This window comes from Ceratotherium simum, chromosome 17, assembly GCF_057802395.1.
Source record: "Ceratotherium simum simum isolate JZ-2026a chromosome 17, ASM5780239v1, whole genome shotgun sequence".
Lineage (NCBI taxonomy): Eukaryota > Metazoa > Chordata > Mammalia > Perissodactyla > Rhinocerotidae > Ceratotherium > Ceratotherium simum.
Window position 1 is genome coordinate 56308473 of NC_141916.1, and position 26403 is coordinate 56334875.

General features: G+C 40.0%; 1 protein-coding gene across 1 annotated transcript; it reads right to left on the reverse strand.

Annotated features, from left to right (window-relative positions):
• Nucleotides 1–234: 234 nt before the first annotated feature.
• Nucleotides 235–24983, reverse strand: TIGAR (TP53 induced glycolysis regulatory phosphatase). The gene is made up of 8 exons (XM_087441929.1): nucleotides 24917–24983; nucleotides 24072–24321; nucleotides 14071–14108; nucleotides 9214–9335; nucleotides 4897–4974; nucleotides 1265–1375; nucleotides 847–1067; nucleotides 235–337 (listed from the first exon to the last, which is right to left on the reverse strand). Exons 1-7 carry the CDS (start codon nucleotides 24981–24983, stop codon nucleotides 912–914), a joined length of 822 nt encoding a protein of 273 aa, XP_087298055.1. The 3' UTR covers nucleotides 235–337; nucleotides 847–911.
• Between the last annotated feature and the right edge of the window lie 1420 nt (nucleotides 24984–26403).

Here is a 26403-nt window from a genome sequence, read left to right on the forward strand (position 1 = left end):
TTACGATAAAGACACTAATCCCCGTATTGGGGCTGGCTGACAGTTCAGATTTGCTCAGACTTGCTGGTAAGGAACACTTAAGGTCAGTCAGAAAATAACCAAACAGGCTTCTCATGTAAGCGCCGTGACTCACAACTAAGACACTGGCTGCTAATCCTGGAGCACCGCTGTCTGAATTAAATTCGGAGAAGCAGTGTTTTCCTAAAGGAAATATCTTTGCCAAAGAAGTTTCCAGGGAGTTGCTTGGAGCTCCTTGTGAAAACTGTCCTTTCTGACCCGTCTCTTTCAAGATCAGTTGACAAAGAAATTCAAAAAAGTCTTTTCCACGCATTTTCACCTCCAAGAAAAGAAATAAAAAGTTAAGTAAAGAGACATTAATGACTGTCTTAAACACAAACATAAAACATAACAGATTGAATTTTGTCTGTCATCGTTAAGTTCTACATAAACAGATGCAACTCTCTATTTCTATTCATTCAATCAGTGGTTCCACAGACCTTAGTGAGTGAGTGCCCACCATGTTTCTGGAACTATGGAAGCATACTGGGGACACAGATGAGTAAGATACAATACCCACCTCCTAACTTCAAAGCACTCAGAGTCTAGTTAGGGAAACCTACAGAAACGGACGCCCATCAAATGAAACAGTGCTAACCAGGAAACTACACCCGGCACTTCCGTTTAGTCAGAACTACAACAAGGACAAAAAAATCTTTCCTTTACTAAATTAATAGCAAGTTTTTACAAGAAAATTATGAAAATAAAGAATAGAGGGAAAATCACCAATGTGCAATTGAAAAGCAGAATACTTCAAAGAAATGCAAGCCCAGTGATGACGTCACTTACAGAGCTAGGGAGGCAGCAGAGGCAGGAGGATTTTGTGTCTTGAATTATTTTGCCTGGGGCCTTTTTCAGTCTTGCCTATCGTTCTCCTTGAACAGCACCGCACTTGCTTTACTGACTACCACTACCACTGCTAAAGCCATTGCTTCCCACTCAAGGCGTTTTCTTAACAGCACCATCCAATGACACGTTTTCTTAAATCCATTATCAGTAATGACTGCCAACTTAACAATAAACGAGAAAGACAGGATAGCTTAAAAAGGGGGAAAAATGATATTGTGCAGAGTTGTTTTATGAACCAAACAACTTTCAAACTGCTTAGCTAAAATTTAGAAACATCTCCTTTACACAGAAAGTCAGGTTTCAGCTCCTCTGACCTCGGGAAGTTCATCAACGTGCCACCTGCCCCAGTGCTCCGTACCTCGTCTAAGGTCTCTCCTCCGGATGGTGTGAATACAGGGCATTCTTCTCCAGCTGCTTTGGCCATCGCTCTCATCTCACCCAGCGCCCTGCCTTCTGCAACTCCGTATTTCTGCAATGGTCCAAGAGAAAAAAGGGCCTCAAGTGAATTTTCAGCACAGCAAGTCCAGGTTTATGGCAAATTTAAGACAATCATCAGGGAATAAGCTTAGTTTCCTTCCACGTTCTTGATTATATCTCCTCTGAACTGATAAGAGGAGTAGACCCAGTAATGGGCCACGGACCCTAGAAAACCAGCTGACATTTTGCATTGTACACTGTGTCCAGGTGGGTTGTATGGAACAACTCACTTGAGTTCACTTAAGTAGACAGTGGGGCTTTACTGGACAAATACAGGGATTCGCACAGATTCCAGGGCAAGAGACTAACACATGCAAGAAACCAAGTCAGCCAGCTCACACCCACACATGCTCTCTCATTTGATCCTAATAACAGCACTAGGAGATGGACATTTTCATCTCCGTATTTATAAATGGGAGATCTGAGCTTCAGAGAGGTTCAGCAACTAGCCTATATTCTCACAGCCAATAATTAGCAAAGTTAAAATTCAAACCCAGATCTATGTGACTTCAAAGCTCATCAGCTTTTTTACATTCATAAAGATTGAGCCTTAGCAAAGGACACACAAGTCACAAAAGAAATACAAATGGCCAATAAACATGGGAAATCTACCTCATTAGGCATCCACAACGTGAAAATCAAAACGGCACTTTTAATAAGTTATTAAATTTGGAAGACCGAAGAGACCACTAATAGCTAGTATTGATGCGAGAAAAACTTTCTCTTAGATCATTCATGGAAGCATAAACTGGCAATGCTTTTCTGGAAGGAAATTTAGCAATATGGATAAAAGCCTTAAAAAAAGTACACATTCAGCAATTCCATTTCTAGGAAATGTATCAGATATGTGTACAAAGAATTAACTACAAAGACGTGTAACATTATTTACATCAGTGGAAAATCTAGTTACAACCTAAACGTCCAACAGTAGCTTGGTTAAATAAAATTATGCAATATCCACATATTAGAATACTATAGAGTCTTAATTAGGTGATCATATGGATGTGCATTTATGGGCAGTGAAAAACACAGTAAGGGAGAAAAGGTGGTTAAAAAACAATACAGATAGTAGGATTACATTTAGAAAAATACATACACCATCAGCTAGATAGACAGACCGATAAACAGACAAACATGAACAAAAGTCAGAGGTACACATACCAAAATGTTCACTGTGTTTGTGCAGGGTAGAAATTTTAACTGTCTTTTTTCCCAAACTGTTCTTACCTTGAATTCCCTATGATAATGGATTACTTGCATAATAAGATATTTAAAGAGACAAATCATTATTTATGGTTTGTATTGACAGTGCCAAAAGATTCTACCACCACCACGAGAGAGAAGTCTGATGGTAAAATATTACGTTTTTATAGAATACATGCACATTTCACCAGCTGCGTTTCCAGTGAAGTCCAAATGCTCACACCCTCAACTATATCTGGAGCAACCTCCACTACAAAGATGGACATTAAAAATCATCACCTGCTTTGTTTTCACAACAATGGAAACATCCATTTGTTAAATACTCAAATGCTACACTGAGACAGGTTAGGCAGTGAGGCCAGAGCAGGGAAGGAGAGGGCAGGAGCGACCTGCAGCTCCCCGCCCATGCTGAGAGCACAGAGCGGTGGAGATACCAACCGAGGAATGGTGGTGAAAATGTGCCGTGACGGAGGGAAATCCCGGACACAGACATACACAGCAGACACGTCTAATCTGGAGTCAGGGAATCACAGAGGGCCGAAGCCTCTGGGCGAGAGGAAGTGGCCAGGCTTGGGGAACAAGGATTCCAGGCAGAGTGGAGAACAGAATCAGAAGTCCAGTAAGGAAAGTGCACAGGGTGCTTGGTGACTCGAAGAAGAGCTGTGAGAGGCACATGACCGGTGGTCCAGAGCATGGACTCCAAGGCCAGCAGGCCCTGATTTGAATCTGAGCTCTGCCACGAACTAGCTCTGTAACCCTGGGCATGGACTTGACCTGTGTGTGCCTTGGTTTCTACTTCTGTAAAATGCAGGTTAAAAAATGAGGTTTTAAAATTCACAATATCAGGTTGTTGTGAAGATTAATAAACCTGCAGCACTTGGAACAGTGCCAGAACGTGGTGAGCACCATGTAAGTGCTCGCTAATGTTATCAGTAAGGCTGGGCACTAAGGACAAGGGAAGAGGAAGGAGGCAAGTGGAGGCAACAGATCAGATCCCACAGCACGCTGAGGACCAGGTCAGTGTTAGGACAACCTCTCGAAGGTAAAAGAGAAGTAGTGAACTGTTTTATACAGGGTATAGCAACCAAATTTTCCAAAGATCACTCTGGCTCCAGTGTGGAGATTAGACTGGAAAAGGGGGAGCAAGACAGAAATTGGGAGAATCACTGTTCCAGCGATCTAGACGACAGATGGCACTGAACGGCAGTAGGATGGCAGCAGTGGGTTCGCAGAGAAACAAAGGATTCAAGAACTATGTAGAGGTAGAATTGACAAGATGATGATGGGATGTGCAGCATGAGGGACAGTGAAGAGTCAAGGATGTATGGCTTAAGCAAGTGGGTAAAGCAGGAGAGGGCGGAGAGAAGACAGTGCATTCCACTGAGCTGGTAGTAGTGGTGGGGCACACAAAGAGAATAAACAGCAGGCAGTTTGATATGTGGGTGTGCAGCTCAGATAAGAGATCTAAGCTAAAAATACGTATTTGGAAACCATTAGCCCATGAAGTGAAATCATAGGAGAGCATGAACCTACTCAGGCAGAGAGCACAGAGTGAGAAGAGGTGGCCCAGCCCGGTGACAATGCTTTCTCCTACTAGGCCTGTTCAGTGCTCTGCTGAACTCTGAACATTTTTGCTTAACATTTGAGCATTGGTTCTCAGGCACAGAGTGAGCCTTTCCCAGCAGCGTTTATGCTGAAGCTCTCATATATTTGTGGAATTGTAACAGAGAACACATGTAAGTGCGGGAAAGCAATTCTTTAAAGATGCTCCAGCCATTCTGTTACATTCCTATCCAGGCAGAGAAGGAAGCACAGGGCTGGCAGGGACATTAACCGGCTTATAGGTCAGTATTACAGAGCATCCTCAAGATACTGCTCTAGGAGGAGACATGGTCAAATCTCACATCTGAAATTGCTGTATGGCTTCAGCTAATTCACAGTTTCAGAAAGATTCCTTTCTGGTATATAAAATAGGCATAAGAAAGTGTACTCATTCTTAAAATTGGGGAGTAGGGATTGGGAGGCTGAGGAGGGAACTTTTCACTTTTAAACTCTTCTGTACTGTGTTAAGTACTTATGAGTACACATTGCTTTTATAATTGAAGATGTCTCCCTCATATGATTTTAATAACTAAATAAGACACTATCTACGCGAGTATGTAATAGCGATTGTCACATAGTAGATTCTTACCATATGTTAGCTGATTCTATGTCCCTAGCAGGAGTGCACTTAATTTTTAGCCACGTGATAAACTGAGGTGGTTTACTGATGATTCATGGCAAACAACACTATGTGAGGAAGTTACTTACCCTTTCTCGAAGTCTTGAATCATACTTTACTGTCATATCTTTGCAAAATTTGCTCTTCTCCAAAATCCCACATGTGGTCTGAAATTTGAAAGACAACTGTTTCTCTTCTCATAAAAATAATTATTTTGGCCAAAATGTCAAAATAATACATGCTGTTTTAGTGAATGAAAAAGAACTAGAAATAATTTTCCTTTGCAAAAGTTGCCTGTCTTCTGTACTGTTCATCCTTTGTCTCTTCATGCCAGATTTTGATATTTCCTTCTAATGTGTCTTCTAGTTCAGAGGTCAGCAAACTCCAAGCCCACAGGCCAAATCCAGATCACAGCTTGTTTTTATAAACAAAGTTTATTAGAACACAGCCATCTGTGTGTTGTTTATGGCTGCTTTCACAGTACAACAGCAGAGCCCAACAGTTGTGACAGGGACCACACAGCCCACAAAACTTAAAATATTTACTTACTATCTGGCCCTTTACAGTAAAGGTTCTAGTTCACTAATTCTCCATTCAGGTGTGTCTAAACTGCTGTTAAACCCATCCATTGAATTCTAATTTCAGCTGTATTTTCAGTTCTAGCATTTGCATTTGGTTCTTGTTTATATTTTCCAGTTCTCTGCTGAAATTCTCAATGTCATCTTTTATCTATGCATTGAACAGTTAAAGTCTACATCTGATAAGTCCCATTACTGGATAATTCCTGTAGCTGTTTCTGCTGCCTTTTGTTTTTGCTCATTTTTATTCATGTTCCCTTCTCTCATTGGGTGCCTGGTTTTTTTGGTTGACTAGAGACAGTGTATTTGCAAAACTGTAGAAATCATTTCAGTCCACAATCTGCCTTGTTTTTTAACCCTCTTCCCACAAATTGGACATTTTCACCATTACTGTTTTATATTGTCAATATTTGTTTATAGTTACGTACACATTTAACAATTTCTTTGCTCACTATTCTTTTTTGAAATTCAGACCTACCTTCTGGAATTATCTTCCTTCCTCAATTACCCTTTGAAAGTTTCTTTACAGTCTGTCTGAAATGTCTTCATTTCACCTATACTGTAGAAAATGTTTTGCTGGGTATAAAACTCAAGGTTAATCCTTATCTCTCAGCACATTAAAGAATTACTATCGATATTGGCAAATTTGTTGACAGCCTAATACTGGTCTTTGGTAAATGATTTCCCTTTTTATTCTTTGGAGTTTTGCAATTTTAAGTGAAGATATGGGTTTCTTTTTATTTCTTGACTGGGATTTGTTATACTTCCTGCATCTGAGAATCTGTTATCTTCCAACTTCTGTAAAATTATTAATTGTGACCTCTTTGAATATTGCATCTTTCCCATTTTCTCTGACACCTCCTTCTGAAAGACACTAGACCTTCTCATCTTGTTCTTCATGTCTTATAAACTTGTTTTTAAATCTATCATACTGTGCTACATTTCATTTAGTATCTCATATTTATCTATAAGCTAATGATTATTTCAGCTGTGTCTAATCTATAATTTAGTATATTCACTGAGGTTTTTGTTTTTGGCTTTTTAACTTTTTCTGTATTTTTAAATCAACTTTACTGAGGTATAATTTACAATAAAATACACCTATTTTAAATGTACACTTCACTGAGTTTTGACAGATGTGTACAGCCATCTAAGTACCATCAAATCAAGATACAGAAGAATTCCACCACCCCAAAAGATTCCTTTGTACCTTTGCCAGCCAATCCCTCCTACCCTGGGCCCCAACCACTGATCTGCTTTACGTAACTATAGATTAGATTTGTCTTTTCTAGAGTCTCATATAAATGGAATCATACAGTACGTGCTCTTTTGTGTCTGGCTTCTTTTGCTCAGCACGATGTTTTAGAGACTCATCCATGTTGTTGCTGAGTTGTTTCCATTGTATGAATATACCATCGTTCATTTAGCCATTAACCTACTGATGAATACATGGGTTGTTTCCACCTTCTGCTGATTATAAATAAAGCTGCTATCAAAGAGTTGTGTACAAGTCTTTGTGTGGACGTATGTTCTTACTTCTCTTGGATAAATTCCTGAGGCTGAAACTGCTGGATCACACAGTTAGTGTTGTTAAACCGTGCAACTGTTTTCCAAAGTAGTTATTCCACCTCACGTTCTCACTATCAATATATGAGTTCTAGTTGCTCCACATCCTTTTATCTTTTTAATTTTAGCCATTCAAAGGTGTGCATAATAGTATCTCATTGTGGTTTTAATTTGCATTTCTGTCATGATCAATAATGCTAATAATCAATAATGCACCTTTTCATCTGTTTATTGGCCTTCCATACATCTTCTTTTGTGAAGTGTCTGGTCAAATTCAAATCTTTTGCCCATTTTAAAGTGGGATGTTTGTCTAATTACTGAGTTGAAAGAATTTTAGATATATATACACACCTGTTAATCTATAGACAGATATGTATATATATGTCTTTGCAGATGTATACATATACACATTTTATATATATAATATACACATTTATAATTTTCTCTCAATCTGTCGCTTGTTCACGCTTTGTCCTAAGAAACCTTTGGCCAAACGAAGGTCATAAAGATTTTTCTCCTGTGTTTACTTATAGAAGTTTTATAGATTTAGCTTTTAGATTTGTTCTATACCAATTGCAAGTTAATTGTTCTGTACAGCGTGAGGTAAGGGCCAAAGTTCATGTTTTTCCATATGGATAGCCCATTGTTTCAGCACCCTTTATTGAAAAGACTACTCTTTTCCCACTGAATTACCCCGGCACATTTGCCAAAACCAAGCTGACCAAAAAAACAAAAACAATTGACCATATAAGTGTGGATCTATTTCTGGTCTCTCAACTTCTGCTTGAGAGAAAAAGTCTTTATTTCACCCTAATTTTTGAAGTATTTTCACTAGGTATATACTTGGAAACTTTTCAGTCATTATTTCTTCAAAATATATTTTTTTATCCTCCATACTCACCCCCACCTACTTCTCTTTTGGGACTTCAACTACATGTATATCATATTGCTTAATATTGTCTCATAGTTCACTGACAACTTCATTTTTCTTTTTTCTAGTCTTTTTTCTTTTCATAGATAATTTTGGAATGTTCTGTTTCTACATCTTCGTATTCACTGACTTCTTGTCTACAGCGTCTAATCTGTTAATCCCATCTCGTGAAATTTTCATTACACAATATTGTATTTTTCATCTCTAGAAGATCAATTTGGTTCTTTTTTTATATCTTCTATTTCTCTTCTCACTATGTTCCTCTGGGGACAGTTTAGCCTCACTATTAAGGTGTGTTCCTTCTGAATTCTCCACCTCATGCTCTGTGTATTGAACAAAATTTCTCCACTTTGGCTGGTGGGAACTCAAATGACTCCCAACCCTCTGTGGGCTCTAGGAATTATTTGGCTTACAGCTCCTCAGCAATTGTTCTCTCCCCTGAAGTTGTGTGTTGCTGGCCTCACGCAGTTTCATTCTATGCATGTGCAGATTAATGGGTCCCCAAAGACCTACGGGATCTCTACACATACGTCTAGAATTCTTTCTCTATGCAGCTCTCTCTTCCAGTACTCTGCCCCACAAATTCTAGTTATTTTAACCTCCCCAAATTCCAAGCATTGTCTCCTTAACTCACTGAAACCCCTGGGCTCTACTTGGTTTCTCCTACCAGAGTCTGGAAATTGCTTCAGACAGAAAACCAGGATAATCTGAGGGCTCACCTCCTTTGTTTCACTTCATCTGGGGATCAGAGGCCTACGCTGCCTGAAGCCCAATGTCTGAACACAACTGCTCCACAAATTTTGTCCTGTTTTCTTGTTGTCTGTGGGCGTAGGCTACATTCCAACGGTATTACTCCCCCATGACTGTCACAGAAGTCTCCTTCCATTGAACTTTTAGAAGTTGATTTGGCTCTTTTTTAAATCTCTCTTTAAGTTTTTATAGTAATCTGTTCCCTAAAGATATTTCAAACATGTCTTTTATTTCTTTATAGTAACGTAGTTTTTTTTTTTTAACTGTATCTGGTAATTCTAATATCTGATGTCTTTATGGGTTAAATTCTCCTGTCTGTTGTTTCTGCTGGCTCTCTCTTATGACACCTTCTGTGTGTTTTTTTAGACATTTTGTTAGACATTTTCCCCAAGCTACTCTAATTTAAAAATTACCAAAATAAAATAAAGTAGGAAAATAAAATGAAAAGAAAAGAAATTCTGTTGGGGGGAGAGGTGATGTCTGTGTGTGATTTAACTCCCTACAGACTCTGGTAGCCGAGTTTTCAGTCACAACCGTTGACACTTTTGAATCATCAGCCTACACCTTGACTCTAGACTTACCTGCTTTGTCCTGGTGAGGTCACTGGAGAAAACATGAGTAAACTGCACATTAGTAAGAAATACACCAGCAGCGGCTGCTTGTTTAAATCCAGTTTCTGAAAGAGGCTCATCTACTCCTTGTCCTGTGGTGTTAAGAGAAGGAACAATAACACTCAAATATACATATAAGGGATGCAAATAAAATCATACTAAAGAGAACATAAATAGCATTTATGTATATTTTATTAAAAGATTTCCTTGGGTACTTTTCCACATAACTTTTCAGAGAACTGACAGCATGTAAAATTAAGCTATAATCCTATAAAGGCTCAAGTATTCAAATTTTCATAAAAGAATGTCTGCCTAATGAAAATTAGATGATGATGAGAATTCAGCTATCTCCAGCTCTCCCTCCTTCATATCCGCCCATCTCTCTATCGGCTGTACTTTATTAATGCTGGCTCCGAGAGCACGTTCTCAAGACAGGGTTACGTTTGGATAGAAGGAGCATCACCTAAACAAGCTTTTCCTTCTTTATCTCCATTACCCAAATGTTCCATATTGTATTACTTTCCCTCCCTCCCTCCCTTCTTTCCTCCTTCCTTTTCCTTTTACATTTTAAAAATACTTTGAAACCTCTATTTCCAGGAGAAAAGCTGATTAAACACTTTGAAGGATCCTCCTACTACAAAAGAAATGTGTGTGTGTGTTTGTGTGTATGTGTGTGTGTTGTTCACAAGTCATAAGCAAAATGTCCAAGAGGCAAAGCAAAGCAACCAAAATATCCTTAGCTGAAACTTGAACATCAACGGGAGAAAATGGAGCTGCCATGATATCAGCACAAACAGGGGGTGGTTGGGGGAGGGGCCACTGCATGGGACAGTAAGGTGGGAGAACTGAACTCAGCATTCCTGGAAGCCAGGGATCTTGTAAGGAGGCTGACGTAGTCTCAGTCAGTGGTCAAATCAAATGCAAATGCTCTTCAGAGCAAGTCATTCTCAATAAAAGCTAACAAGTTTTCTCCTAATTTAGAGCAAATAATAGTTCTGTCACTAATATAACACACAAGAAAACAATCCATCATGAATGAAAGTCAGCAGAAGCAACAAAATAGATTTAGAACTATTAATACTTTAGACATTGGAATCGTCAAATACAGACTATAAACTGAATAAAACATAAAGAAAGAATCACAAAAATAAGTAACAAGAAGCCATCAAAAACAACCAGACAACTAAAAGAACCAAACAGATCTTTTAATAATGAAAAACAGGACTGCTGGAGGTGAGAGGGATCCCTCAATGGATTTGATACTGGCTCAACACAAAGTTGACATAATGGAAGCCATATTGTAGAAAAGAAACCATATTGTAACTTTGAATGACCTCTGATTAACCCAGACACACTGTAGATTTTATGGTCCCTCCCCGCTGCAATAAGTTGATAACTTTGTTCTTTTGAGTTCCTTAGGAATGTGATGATCCCTGGGCAGAAAGTCTATGCTGATAGCCATCATCAACGACAACTGAAAGATCAGGGTATAGGGCTTTGCTCCAGTCTCTGACGCATATTCAGTAAAACAAAAGACTATCAGGAACTAAGACCAGATGGATGCCCCCACCCAGAGACCATCCCCCTAAATAACTGGCCTATAGTCTTTGTTCTGTAAGATGGTTCTTTTGCACATTAGTCAGCCATCTTCCCTCTTGCTAGCAAGCTGTAATGAAGTCCTTTCCCTCCTACTTTCTTGCCTCTTGACTATTGGCGTGTCTTGTGGTGGGCAGATGACCACCCTGCCTTGGGCTGTGACAGAGACTCAAGTGCACAGAGGCTTAATGAATTCCAAGACAGGGCTGAAGGTATTGCCCAGAATGCAGCACAGATACAAGGAGATGGAACACATCTCAGACATATCAGAGACACGAAGAAAAAAACAAGAATTCCTAACGCACATCAATTGGAACTCCAGAAAGAAAACAGAGAAAATGGAGGAGAGGAAATATGAAGAGATAATGGCTGAGAATTGTCCAGATATGAGGGAAGACATAAATCTACAGATAAAGGCAACATGATGTACACCAAGCAGGATAAATTTTTTAAAAAATCCCTCCTAGATATATTAGGGGAAATTGCAGAATACCAAATCAAACAAAAGACTTTAAAAGCAGTTACAGAGAAAGACAGATTACCCACCGTGGAACACCATTTGGCTGAGAGAAGACTTCTTAACAGGAACAATGGAAGCCAAAAGAGCAGCAGAAGAGTATCTTCCACGTGCTAAGAGAACCGGCAGTCTAGAACTGTCTAGACTAAAAGAGAGTGAATAGAACAAGAACAGAATTGTCTAGAATAGAAACAATTGAGACTATCTTTACTATCAGCTGATCTACACTAGGGGACCTTTCAAAGAAGATACTTCAGGAAGGAAAGTTTGAGATGCAAAAGAAATGAGGAGAGAAACTGATAAATATATATATAAATCTAAACAAACATTGTCTAAATAAATTAAATAATAATGTCTATTTCATGTGGTTAAAAAACCATAGGACTAATATATTAAGCAACAGTAACATAAGTTCTTTGTATTTTGGGGGGAGTATATTAATCTTATGTTTTATTAGGTATGAGTGGTAAACATTTAAAGGTAACCATTAAAAGAATAGAAATGGTTTATCATTTCAAAGCCAGTAGGAAAGACAAAAGGGGGTTGGATAAGAAAAAGAAAAATAAGCACTTAAGAAGTAAAAGCAAGTAAGAAGGAAAAGAAAGACTAGAAAAAGAAAGGAGAAAAGAACACCAAAGAAGAAAGTCCAAACATCAGTAATCAGAACAAAAGTAAACAGACTACTCTTGCCAATTAAAAGACACATTGTATTAAAAAAAAAAAAAAAAAAGAACCAAAATCAGCCACCTACTATTTACTAGCTAACACTTAAGACATCAGTAGACAGAAAGGTGGGAAGGAAAGGAATGGAAATATATACCAGGCAAATCCCAACCCCCCAAACAGCTGGAGTAGCTATATTACTATCAGAAAAGCAGGCCTTAATGCAAAGGTCTTAGTAAAGATTGTGAGGATCATTATAAATAATCAATAATCCAATTCACTAGGAAGATACAACTATTTTTAAACTTGTATATGCCTAGTAAAATAGGATCTAACTATATAAAAGCAGAATATAGAAAGCAAAAATTGATAGAATTTCGGGTATAAGATAAATTGGGCATCACAGTGGGAAATTCAAAATATCTCATGCATAAATTAATATTTAGGTCACGCAGGCAAATTAGTAAATTTACAAAATTGGTAAAGTATAGAAGATTTAAACAAAATCAAGGTTGATCATCTGAAATATAACTCAAACCCAAAAATCAGAGAACATAGATTTTTCTCAAGCATACAATGGTAGATTTATAAATGCTGATCATGTCAACAACTTTCAAAGAAGTATTATCAAATAGACCATATTGTCAGAACACAAACAATTACACTGGCAGCCAATCACAAAAGATGAAGAACAAAACAAAAAGCCTAGTCATTTGGAAATTTAAAAAGCAGTTCTAAACAACTCATAGGTCAACGAAGAAATCACAATGGAAATTTAAGATACTTGGTGCTGAATACTTATAAAATTACTACATATCAAAACTGTAAGTATGCAACCAAAATGGTACTTAGAGATACATAAGCCTTGAATGCTTAACAAAAAGAAAAAAAAGAGAGGCTATAACTTAAAGAACTAAGCATCTAACTTACAAAGTTAGGAAAAGAACACAAAACAAACCTAAAAGACAAGTGTGAACACAAAAACTTTTTTTTTTTTTTTTTTGGTGAGGAGATCAGCCCTGTGCTAACATCTGCCAATCTTCCTCTTTTTTTGCTGAGGAAGACTGGCCCCGGGCCAACCTCTGTGCCCATCTTCCTCCACTCTACATGGGACGCCACCGCAGCATGGCTTGCCACGCAGCGCGTCAGTGCGCGCCCGGGATCCGAACCGGTGAACCCCGGGCCGCTGCAGCAGAGCGCGCGCACTTAACCACTTGTGCCACGGGGCCGCCCCCGCCCCCCCCCCCCAAAAAAAACTTTTATCCGTGTTCCATTGTCGGTTTCTCATAAAATGAGACAGAGGGCAGTCCTGAAGGACAAGGTGGTACGGAACACAAGTCCAAAGGATGCTCTGGGTGGGGCACATGTCCCCGGAAAACAAAGGTTCATTTAATTATCACACTAGTTTCCAGAAGAGGGAGTCAGGCTCACTGGGTATGAAAATCAGTTCCTGCAAACCCCAGATGTCCCTAACCAAAAAAAAATTAAAACTAAATGCTTTTATAATCACAGCACAGAAATAGCATGTCCAGCTGAAAGCTGACCCAAGATATTCTTTAAAAGCCAGACTAGCTGGATCACAGGGAGATTAAAAGATCTGAGTCCAAATTAACAGCACAAGGGAGGGAGAATCTGTTCAGAATAAAGTAACAATCCCCTGTGAGAACAGGAATTCTCTATCTAAACCTCTTCTTTGTTACTACTAAAAATAAAATAACTATCTTAGCAGAAAAATACCATTAACACCAGCCAGTAAACTTTATACTTCCAAATATGAAATAATTTTAAATCCCAGAAGTTATATTTTAAGACAACTAGACCCAATATAACTCCTCAGCTGACTGGGCCACTTTGAAGCTACCCATAAACAACTTGGAGCACTGTTCTTTACAGCCGGTTCACCTAGGAGACTTATTCCTCTTGGTTACCATCTGCTCTGATCATATTTCTGTGACTATGATGCTTTAATTCTGTAATCCCAAATCTGATTAACTCACGTATCATATTAACACTAAAGGAGAGAGCCAAAATAATAGTCAGAGTATACCAACCTTGAATTATTTTCTCCTTGTTAAATCTTGTTTCTCCACTAAAATAGAGAGAGGGGAAAAAAACTTTTAATATAAAATTAGGTTATTTTTGAGAAGAGAAAAAATCAGCAATGAAAGGTAATGATATTCAAAAAGATGGCATATCAATTTTGTAACATAATTCATAGTCTAATCTGTAAAATTATAGTTTATTCTAAACTAATATTTGCAATCATCTACTCTAATGTACTTAATGAGCTAAGAATTTCAAACTGCCTCAAATTAAAATGTATAGATCATAAATCAATCTTAACCGAATTGAAGGTAGAAAATTCTATTAAAATATATATATACATATAATTTTTGTTAAATAATCTTGTTATAATAATGTCAACCAAAACTACCTTCCCAGGCAGCAGGACCAAAACATGAAAGTCAGTCCGTTCGTTGCCGGACCGAAGGAGAAAGCACAAGGGAATCTGAATGGATGGGAAAGAAGCTCACAAGCCTTCAGATCCCCTGCCTTCTCCTAGTTCCTAGATCTTCTCAAGCTGCTCCATTGTGCAGTGCTGAGAACGATCTTGCAGATCACACTGAAGAACAGAGGTTTGGTACTACATTTTTAAGAATTAGACAACCAAACCAAAGCAAAACAACTTTGAAGCAACCAGAAGAGTGAAAGGACTGCATACTGTCACAAAATAATGGGCACTCGACGCTGGAGGGGAAGAAAGTGGGGGTGCAGGTACCCGGACAAGACTGCAACGGGGCAGACCTACAGTAAAAGCCATCGTCAAATACATGGAAAGCTATCAAGGACAATTCAGGCGAGACTCCCTTGAGCTCCTCCTCCGTGCTAAGTACAGCGCTATGCACTGGAGACACAGAGACGCAAAAGACCTGTGGCTGCCCTGAGAAAGCAGCTGGCTTGTTCCGTGTGGGCACTGGACCTAGAATTGGAAATGGTGGGTAAAAACAGTAAACAGGTTTCTTCAGAGCAAGTGATTTCCTCATTTGGAATCAAACTTCTACAGCCCAAATTTATATCCCTCTATGTCAACGAGAGGTGAAAATCCTTTAAAATAAACTTCATTGCCATATAACAGGCTCGGGAATAAAACTGCTTCAGCTCTACGCTTACCAGCTGGGTTAATCTCAAGTGCCTCAGTGTCCTCATCTGTGAAATGGGGATAATAATAGTCTCCATCTCACAGGGCTCTTGTGATAATTGAGTGAATACAGGTAAAGCATTTAGATCCGTGCTTAGCTTTTAGTAAGCACTCAATAATTATACTTGTAAGTCATTTTTGGACAGAGCTATACAGAAATCAAAGAGTTAACTTAATGCATTTGTAATCTTTTAAAAATTGTGAAATAAACAATATAAGCAAATAACGTAACTATAAAGCCAACATCCACATAATACCACCCAAGTTACCAGATCACTGCCAGCCTCCTCGACCCTGTCCCTTTCCCATCACAATGCCCTCCTAGCCCCAGTGGATCCACTACCTTGGATGCTCTCTGCTTTCCTTTCCCATCCATGTAGAGCACAGATTAGTTTGCCTGTTGCTGAATTTTATAATAAATTGCACCTTACTACAGTATTCCCCCCTCATCTGTGTGGGATACATTCCAAGACCCCCAGTGGATGCCTGAAACCACAGATAGTACTGAACCCTATCTATACTACATTTTTGCCCATATTAAGTACTTATCATGCACTGTAGCTGTAACTTTTGCAGTTTGAGGTGTGACATGAAAACTAGCATGAATTTCTTTTTCCTTCACAATTTCACGGATAGAAGTTTCATTCTTACTGTAGATCTGAGTAACCTCAGCATACAATTTTTTTTCTTTCACCTTTTCACTTAAAGGAAGCACTTAATGGCTTCTCTTTGGCATCTCCGAATAGCCAGCATCTCCACTCTTGTACTTTGGAGCCATTACTAAGTAAAATAAAGGTTGTTTGAACACAAGCACTGCCATACTACACCAGTTGATCTGATAACCAAGATGGCCCCCACAAAGGGATGATTCATGTCCTGGGCGGGATGGAGCAAGATTTCAGCACGCTACTCAGAATGGTGAGCAATTTAAAACTTATGAATTGTTTATGTCTGGAATTTTCCATTTCATATTTTCAGACTGCTGTTGACCACAGGTTACTGAAACCACAGAAAGCAAAGCCACAGATAAGGGGGGCCTACTGTCCATGTAGTCTTCTGTATATTGCTTCTTTGGTTCAACACTGTTTGTGAGACACCTCAAGGCTGCTGAGTGTGGCTGTACTTCTTACACTCTCGTTACTGTGTAACACTGCACTGTAAGAATTTACCCCAATATATTTATACATTCTATCGTTGACAGATATTTAGATTGCTTGCGGTTCGGGGCTATGCTGCCATGAATGTGTTTGTGCAGTGTGCATCAGATTCTCTAGGGCAGTGGTTCTCAAAGTGTGGTCCCCCGACCAGCATCATTGGCATTGCCTGGGAACTTGTTAAAAACACAAATTCTCAGTCCCCATCCCAGACCCGAATTAGAAACTCAGAGGCCGGGGCCCAATCTGTGTTTTGGTTTTTTTTTAAAGGAATGAAGTTCTTTTTTCTTTTTTTTTAAAGAATTTATTATTTTTTATTTTTTCCCCCAAAGCCCCAGTAGGTAGTTGTATGTCATAGTTGCACATCCTTCTAGTTGCTGTATGTGGGACGCGGCCTCAGCATGGCCAGACAAGCGGTGCGTCGGTGCACGCCCGGGATCCGAACCCGGGCCGCCAGCAGCGGAGCGCACGCACTTAACCGCTAAGCCACAGGGCCGGCCCAACAATCTGTGTTTTAATAATCACCAGGTGATTCTGATGCACGCTCATGTTTGAGAACCACTCAAGGATTGGCAAACAACTCTTTTTATAAATCAAGTTTTATTGGTACATAGTCACACCTATTTGTTTATATACTGTTTATGGCTACTTTCACACCCTAATAGTGGAATTGAGAAGTTCAGACAGACTGTATGGCCCGCAAAGCCTGAACAATTTACTATCTGGCCCTTTAATTAAAAGTTTGCTGACCCAAGCACTAGAATTGCTGGGCCACAGGGTATGCCAATATTCAACTTTATTAGATAATGTCAAAGTGGTTATACCAATTTTTACCACCCTGCAGTGCTCCACATACTCACCAACACTTAGTAATGTAAGAGTTTTCAATTTGTGCCAATCTGGCACCTGAACAATTTATCTTACCTTGATTTTAATTTGTATTTTCCTGATTACTATGAAAGCTGATCACCCCTGCTTTGTTTTTAAGTGAAGCACTAGTTTAAAAAGAAAAAATCTCACATGGGATTGATTTTCTCAGATACAGAAAGGAACTCCATCAGATCTTAAAGCCAGAATCACGAACTCGGGTCTCTGCCCGGAACCTTGTCCCTTGTTTACAAGAAATAGTTGCCAAGCCCTGCCTAGAGCAGTGGTTCTCAAACTTGAGCACATATCAGAATTCCCTAGTGGGCTTATTAAAACACAGACTGCTGGACCCGCCTACTACGTGCTCATTCTTCAAGACCCAATACAGGCAGCCAGATCTTTTAGGCAGCCTTTCCTCGCCAGCACTGCTCCCCACCTACCAATCCCTCTTAAACACCCCAACTCTCTGCTCCCCTTTTACCCTGGCACTACTACTTTAAGGTATCATCTGTATGCTAACTAACTTTTCAGTTGTGTGTCTCTCCCGGCTCCAGTTTCTTAAAGGCACAGCCAGAGGTTGCATCACCCTAACATGCCCAGTACCTGGAGAAAGTTCTGGAAAATAACAAAACCTCAGTGTATGTACTCTGTGATGGAGGGTCATCTGGAAATATCAAAATGACAAATCCGTTTACCCTCTGATCCAGCAACTCTATTACTGGGAATACCTGCATTCATCCCGATTTAAAAGAATATTTGCTACAGTATTATTTCTAATAGCAAAAGACGGTAAATAACCTACATGTCCATTAACAGGGAACTGGTTACATTAACAAATAAACAGGGGCTGGCCCGGTGGCGCAAGTGGTTAGGTGCACTTGCTCCACTGTGGCAGCCCTGGGTTCGCCGGTTCGGATCCCGGGCGCGCACCGACGCACCGCTTATCATAAACCATGCTGTGGCGGCGTCCCATGTAAAGTGGAGGAAGATGGGCAAAGATGTTAGCCCAGGGCCAGTCTTCCTCAGCAAAAAAAAAAAAGGGGGGGGGGAGGATTGGCAGATGTTAGCTCAGGGCTGATCTTCCTCACACACAAAAAAATAAATAAACAGTGGTATATCTACATAATGGAAGACTGTGTAACTGTGTCCCCTCAAAAGAGAGAGACTATATGAAAAGATATGGAAAAATCACCAAGATATATTATTAAGTAGAAAAAGAAAGGTGCAGAATAACATAAAAAGATTATCTTTTTAGAAAGAAGAGAAATAAGAATAAACATTTGGATATGCACAATAAAACACTGGAAAGATACAGAAGAAACGAACATGGTCCCCTATGGGGTGAGAGAAGGACAACAGGAAGATGAGGAAGAATTGGTTTGGTTTCTAAATGTGTGGAATTATTAGCTTTAAAAAAATGTATGACAAGTAAATTAAATTACACAGAACTATTTACCAATGATTTGCCATTATCATTGTTGTTGTTAATATTAATGAAAGATTTCTTATACTCCAAAACTCACTCAGAATCATATGAAATGGATGTGAAAGAGGATATTAACCTCTACCACTCAGACAGATAAAGCACCCAGGGCAACGATGCAGTAGGGTTCCCAAACACTGGATTCACTTCCCATCCCAGCCTCATAACCTTGCTGAGACCAAGAATGAAAAAACTGCTGTTTAAATACAAGTGACATCCTCTTTAGATAGTGGTTTTGTGGCCAAATTCAATTTCCAGCAAAATTCAAAGAACCCCACCCCCTCTATCCCATATTTACTTTTATACAGAAACCTCAAAAGATTTTGCCTACTTTATGTGGATTACAAGCTCTCTTGCTCATTTCATAAATTTAAAATCAAGAGTGAAGGAGAAGTTAACAATTTTGGCAGTCCAGGTCTCTACAAATCACAGAAAATCAGCAGAGATGATAACTTTTTGTATGCTTGCTAAAAAGACAGCTCAAGATTTTAATTTAATCCCAAGAGCTGATTTGATAAAAGATTCAGAATAAAATAAAAGATTATATCACTAAAATGTCATCCTATAAAAAATGGAATTCCAGTACTTTGATAGCTTTGTAATGGCACTGCCCCACCATCTAACCATTTTTGGTGAAAGGAGAAAAAATAGCTATAACAAAAGATTTCATTTAGTTATAAGTCAGTAGAAACTGCTGCAGACATTATTCTATTATTAACAATCACTGGCATTCTAATGGGCATTTTGCCTTCAAATTACTTTATAAATATTACAGAGTAGGACTCTAGAAATAGAATTTATTTCCAAAAACATTCATAAATATTTAGTTTTATAGCTTTTATCAGCTTTATCAAGAGCTTTGTATAAATCCTTGAAGCAACCATTTAAAGTTAGTTTGTTTTGGGAGTGGCAAAGAAAAGTAGGTGGCTAAAATAGTTTTGCTGTTAATCTAATTCCCGATTAACCAAAGTCTGGCTTGTGACAGCAGCAGAGAAGGTGGAGGGAAGGTGAAAAGTCAGAGGAATATATTTGGAAGGAGTCAAGAATAACACCACTCATTTTCAAAATCTGCAGTGTGATCCATTTCCAGAACACAACACCCGACTCTGCAAGAATCCAAATGCTTATGCCAAGAAGCTGTCTTATGACCAGCCATTTATAGGCCCTACAAATATGCATCATTCACTTTGTAGATTATCACACTGTTCTTCACTTAAAAAGATATTTTGTTACTTCTAGTTTATATTCTAAGGCATTTCTTTAGAAATAATATGCAAAGCTTAATTTCCCAATCACATCTTTTTAAAGATTCAATTCAGTAAACAAGTACTCAGTTTGCCACAAGAGAGAGACAAATCATGAGAATTAGAATACATTTGGGACAAGTTTTCAAGATACATATGCTTTAGTGTACGTGGAAATGTAAAGCCTCACCTAGTATTTAATCATGAATACAGCTTTATCCTAATTGCTCTACACCAATTAATTCATTTGAAAATACAGAAGATTTCAAGTGTGAATAACAGAGACTTTCACTAGATGGTTTGAGGGGAAAAAGAACATAAGATACCCAACTCATGACACATTTTTGTTTATATATAGATTAGTCTTGGTTGCAAAGTCTCTCCCAACTGATCAACTCCATTCCCAGAAAACAAACATCACAGTAACATAACAATTACATACCTTTAGAAAACTTTATAGATGATAAAATTTATTTTTCTTGCTTTATTAATAACCAGAATAATGATTAACATTCAACAAAAAGTAAGTTAACTGACGCTAGAGGTAAAGAAAAACAAATCAGTGTTGCTATCAATAACTTCACTAATTTATCATCTTTAAGTCATTAAAAGTAAAGTAAATTCAGTTTGTAAAAATATTTTTAAGTTTTAGGAGCTAGTTAAAAATAGAAGTGAAATACGATGGTTTTTCAAGCAGCTGATTGCAAACACCTACAACTAACATTTCAAGGGCACTAGGGCCTTCATTGTGTCGTGTAGGTGATGGAAATGCCAGCCTACATACTGGAGTTTTCAACACGGCTGCACCATATAAGATCATGAGAAGTTACAGTTGAATAATATGAGCAGACTTGAAGTTTAAAATCTTGGGCATTCTATTCCAAAAATGATACATACTGGTACTTTCACTTTCAAATATGATGAAGAAAGATAAACACACATAAAGTAACAGCACAAGATTCATAAAGAATTTGGTTGAACTTAAAGAAATTGCTTTTAAAAGTTTTCTTGCATTGTCTGAAGGCGCACTGTTCAACAGAATTATCCAACTCTTCAAAAACACTGATCATGCCATCAGTTTCAAAGCATCTGACTATCTTATAGAGTTATACAGAATCAGGTAATAGAAAACTCAAGTGCCTATTCTCAACATTATGCTAAATGATCCAATCTTGCTGATTCCAGTACGAGTCAGTGTATTTAACTATGGTGATGATCAATCAAGATTGACATCATTTCTTTTCCTGAAAGAATCATCAATTTTTAGCTTTGAAAACTCTAAAAGAGAAAAGCAGGATGATCCAGACAGTGTAACAGCTAGATCTTAAGTTAGCACGAGGGAAGCCATCTTAGGGAAAGGAAGCAATATTGTAACTATATACGACCCTGACTCACTAGTCTCTGTGAATACATTCTAGCCTGCACGTAGCCTAGATGATTAAGCACCTGTCAATTTTGCAAAATACATGATCTGCTAGTTCTATGACTCTTGCTCACGTATATCTCCCAGCTGTGATAAGGTAACTTTGTTCTCCCCAAGAACATGAGGACCTCGAGAAAGAAAAATTCTGGGTTAGTATCCATCACGAGTGACAGAAGAGATAATGAGGCGCCTTGAAGTTCGTCACACTGGATGGTTGACATCCCTAAACCTCCTCCTTCCCTGCTCATTTCCCCTATATAACTGCCTCAAGATTCTATATGATTTTACCATCGTTCTTTAGGACACTAGTCTGCCATCTTCCGATTATGCTAGCTAATCGTATAAACTTTCCTTTCTCAACCACCGGCTTGTTTGCAATTGAACAAGCCCCTTTTTGCTCAGTTACAACAGGAAAGCAGCTAACCAGGGGGCCAGCCCAGTGGTGCCACAGTTAAATGAGTGCACTCTGCTTAGGCGGCCCGGGGTTCGCAGGTTCAGATCCCAGGCACGAACTGATGCACCGCTTGTCAAGCCGCATCCCATATAAAGTAGAGAAAGATGTTAGCCCAGGGCCAATCTTCCTCAGCAAAAAGAGGAGGATTGGCATCGGATGTTAGCTCAGGGCTAATCTTCCTCACAAAAAAATAAATAAATAAAAATAAAAAAAATAAAAAACTAAGGAAAGCAGCTAACCATAACTCTACCAATTATTTCAACACTCTCACAAATAAAATAGAACAAAGCAAACTATTCTTATCATTCTTCACCATTATATAAGGAGAAATAGAAAGTAGCCTCTAAAATGGCTGGTGATGTTCAAGCAATCTACAAATACTAAGCTTTAACTCAATAAAACAGGAGGCAAAAGAGTACAGTGGTTAAGAGGATGGGCTGTCAAGTTGCTGCCTCCCCAACTTGCCATGTGACTTTAAGCAAGTTACACACCTGCTGCGTCTCAGTCTCCTCACTTGCAAATTCAGGAGCAATCCTTACCTAACTGGATAGTTGTCAGAATTTAATTACAACAGTGCCTGGCACATGATAAATTATTAAGATTAATTGGTTTCTATAGAAATCCTACGAGGAATCAATTAAAAAACCAAGCCCTTTTTAAGAAGCAGAGAGGGGATAAAATCCACACTCCTTTAACTATTGTCTATTAAGAATCTGAATAGGGATCACCTGACTTTTCAAGGGAGTGGTTTGCTACTCAGATTTCCTACAACTTCTGAGCTTCAATTACATGCCAGACACTGTGCTGACTGGGTCAAGGCATCCAGAAAGTGCTCTAACACCGGAAGAAAGGGCAATCAGGACTCTAGTCCCTGTTCTGCTACTGATTAGCTGCTTGACCTTAAGTAGGTCATAAAACGGTGGTAAAGCATTCTATAAAATGGAGAGAGGTGGGGGAGAAGAGAGGTGGGGGAGAAGAGATAGAGAGGAACTCAATTTCTAGTTTAGGCATTAAAATCCTGTGTATCCTAAAGAGACAACTTCAGATGATTCCCAAGATTATTTTCCTATAAAGGAAGAACAGGACAGAAAAGACAGCAGGTACAGTGAGCTTGACAAGGTTAAATCATGTTACTGTTCCTTGTGAGCTCCATGAAGTCAAAAATGGTGTCTTACTTATCTGTGTAACCCAGTCCACTGGGACATAGCACCCACTCAAAATGCTGGTCTGATAAACTGTACAGACATACTTGAGGACTAACTGCATTTTTATTAGAGCTGTCCTTATAGAAGTTATTTAATTCTCAAATATATGTCTTCCTCTCCATTGTGCTATAGACTTGACCTTTCTTCCATTTAATTCTCACGCTAACCCAGTGAGGGAGGTATGATCACTATCCCCATTTTATATACGAGGAAACTGCCCTCAGAAACATTAAGTCAGTTAACAAAAGGCCAGGTTACGAGGCTCCTAGCTGGAGCATGGATTCTAACCTAGGTCTATCTTGCTTGAAAAATCTGTGCTCTTAACCACCCTGAATTTCACTTCCTATTAAGAGTCGGCAAATAACTGAGAAGAAAAAAGATAAGCGACATAAAAATATGCCAGCATTTAGCTCACTGTAATGTTATGATAAAAAGAGTTGTTCAGGGTGACGTGGTCAGCTGAGACAAGGGCGGAGGGCCCTTTTTTCTCTCCCAGAAACGTAACCTCTGGAGAGAAGAAATAAATCTCAAATATACGTCTGCGGGGCTGACTGTCCTGGGAAATGAGGGGGAACAGCAGAGACGGAGAGGGGGCATGGCGGAAGGCAGGCAACCAGCATCAGAACTCTCAGCCTTGGACGAGCTATTCTGCAAACTTGGAATCTGCTGGGGACCAAAACGGTGCAGAGAGACGTCCAGAGACACGGTTGTCTTTCTTCAGCTTTAGCTCTGCCGCCAAGCGGCTGGGAGCCTTCATCATTTTATGCTCATCCAGACCTCACTCTCCTCCTCTGTAACACAGGACTGACAATATCTAGCACCTGCCTTTCTGGCTCAGCGTTGCTGGGGGGAGGAGGGGTCGAAATGAAACAACACGTACGAAAACACCTGGAAAACAGCCCGGAGCAAGCTAACCCTCCGAGGAGTGAGCAAGCAGGGAAGAGAAGGGATGACAGACCAACGGTCCTTTCACCCACAACAAAACGCACTCAATGAAAGGCACCCCGCGACAGCAATACTCACTGTCGGACAACGGTCAGAGCGAAGCGCGTCATCATGCTGGCCCCGGAGGGAGAAGCAGACAAGGCCACAGCCCGGCCCGCGTCCCCCGCCCAGCTCCGCGCCGCTGCTCCGCACTGCGGGCTCCCTCGCCCACCCCACTTCCGCCTATCCCCGCCGGCCGGCCGGCTCCGCGGCCATAGGCCGAGGCAGCCGCCTACGTCATCTCCGGAAGGCCAATCAGGGCGGTAGGAAGCCGACAGGTCGGAGGAGACTGGTGACAGGTGAGGCCCCGCCCAGGGCTGCGGCGCTTGCGCCCCTGCGCGCGGGCCTGTGATTGGCGCCCGAAGGTGCGTGCGGGGCCCGCCCTGGAGTCCGCTGTGGAAGCGCCTCTTGCCCGGGCAAGCTCGCCTCCTGGAGACTCAGGGTAGATAACGAAACCGATGCCCGGATTTGGCGTCGTTCTGATTTGAGGCTGGACGGCAGCCAGTAGCTTACCTCGCTGATGCACAGCGCCTGACCCATTGGGTCCTGTGAGGTTTAGCTTTTAACCCCTAACACTGGGGATGTAGGATCAGCAAGGTCTGCGGACTTAGACCGACCCAGTTTCAGTCCGCTACTGCGCCCTGACAGACACCCCCTGGAGCAAGCTTTAGTCAGGCTCTTTTGAGCCCCCTTCTAGACTAGGCCTCATGCTCGCCGAGCCCGGTGTTGCCAAAGAATCCTGCTAAGCCAGTTTCCCGGAATACCCTCGCCCTTCTATCTAATCAAGTTCCTCTTCCTCCACTCTTGATTTCTGATCAAGTTTCTCTTCCCCCTCACCCTTGATACCTAAGTTCCTCTTAGTAATTTTCCATTGTCTCCCTCACCCTGGCCCCTGGCTATAAATCTCCACCGGTCCCTGTCGTATTCCGAGTTGAATTCAATCTCCCCCATTGCAATATTGATCCCTATTGCAACGGTCTTGAGTAAAGCTCCGCCCTGACGTCCCCTGTTTTTTTAAAGAGCGTCTGATGAATAATTTCTCTTTAACACCCTTCAGGGCCTTGAGAACTGAGTTAACCTCTCTAGCGCTCAAACTGCATAATATGTGAAATGGGATGGCACTACCGAGCCATGACACAGGTAAAGCTCATGTTACCTTTACATTAGTAAAGCTTGATAATGTTACCTTTACAATGTCTTCTATGCATTTTTACCCAAATTCTCATATTTGATAATGCATTTTTTCCCTTGAATCCCCAGTTATATACGAGAAGATGTGTTCAGAGAACTTAAGTGATGCATGGGACACTTAGATCTATAGCCACACTTTCAATACAGTGTCACATGTACAGTCCCATTTGGCCCCCAGAACAACTCTGGGGTAGAGAGGGTAGGCTGTATTATCGTCACTCAAGAGATGAGAAATCTGGCCTAGAGAGAAAGTAAGTAATTTTTCTAGGCTTACAGCTTGTCAGTGGTTACACAGGACTAGTTCAGAGATTCTCCAACCTGCCTGCGTGTTGGAATCATCTAGGACCTTTTGAATGCCAGGCTGCACCCCAGAAAAATAAAATCTGAACTTTTATTCTGAAAAATAAATTCTGAACCCAGGCATCAGTAATTTTTAAAATCCCCAGCTGTTTCCAATGTGCAGCCAGTTTTGAGAGCTCGAAGTTTAAAGCAGTGCTTCTCAAACTTCAGCTTGCACACACATCACCTGGAGATCCTGTTAAAATGCTGGTTCTGATTTAGTAGGTCTGGAGGAGGGGTCAAATTCAGCATCTCTAAAAACTCCCAGGGAAACAGCAGGCATTTTCAGGATGAGATTTTTCAGGAGGGGTCATTCAGAGTCCGCTAACAGGTGGGCCCAGATTACCATGGGGGTACACTGCCTGTACATAGTAGATACTCTCTCTAAATGCTTTGAATGCCTGAATAAATACATCAGTCCAACAGATTCTCCCGGAAATTTGAACTAGAAAAATGAAATTAATTAGGTAGTTATTTGTAAGGGCTAAAGCAGAAAGAAAACAGAGAGATACCGTGAGATAGAGGTAGAGCTATGAGGGAGCATGTAGACCGAAGCTCTGAAGAAACAACCACAAATAATACAAGCTTGAGAACAGATTCACAGAGTAGAGGACAAGAACAAGCAAAGGTAGTGGAAGACCCAAGGACACAGAGAGAAGCCGACACAGGCGAGTGATGCAGAGACTGCCTGGTCCCTAGTCCCTCAAGCTACTATAATACTAAGTACCTTATAGGTTCTAGTTTCTACAATAAAACCTCTTTCTCTTTAAGGTGGTCTGAGTGCATTTCTAAAGCCTAACTAAAAACAGCCTTCCACTTTGTCTCATTTAATATTCACAAT

Coding starts and splice junctions, on each gene's coding strand:
- TIGAR (XM_087441929.1), bottom strand. CDS start 24,983: ATGGGGGAGATTGAATTCAACTCGGAATACGACAGGGACCGGTGGAGA. Junction 14,109..24,071: donor GCTCTGACCGTTGTCCGACA/GTGAGTATTGCT, acceptor TCTCTATTTTAG/TGGAGAAACAAGATTTAACA. Junction 4,975..9,213: donor ACCTCACCAGGACAAAGCAG/GTAAGTCTAGAG, acceptor TTCAAATTTCAG/ACCACATGTGGGATTTTGGA.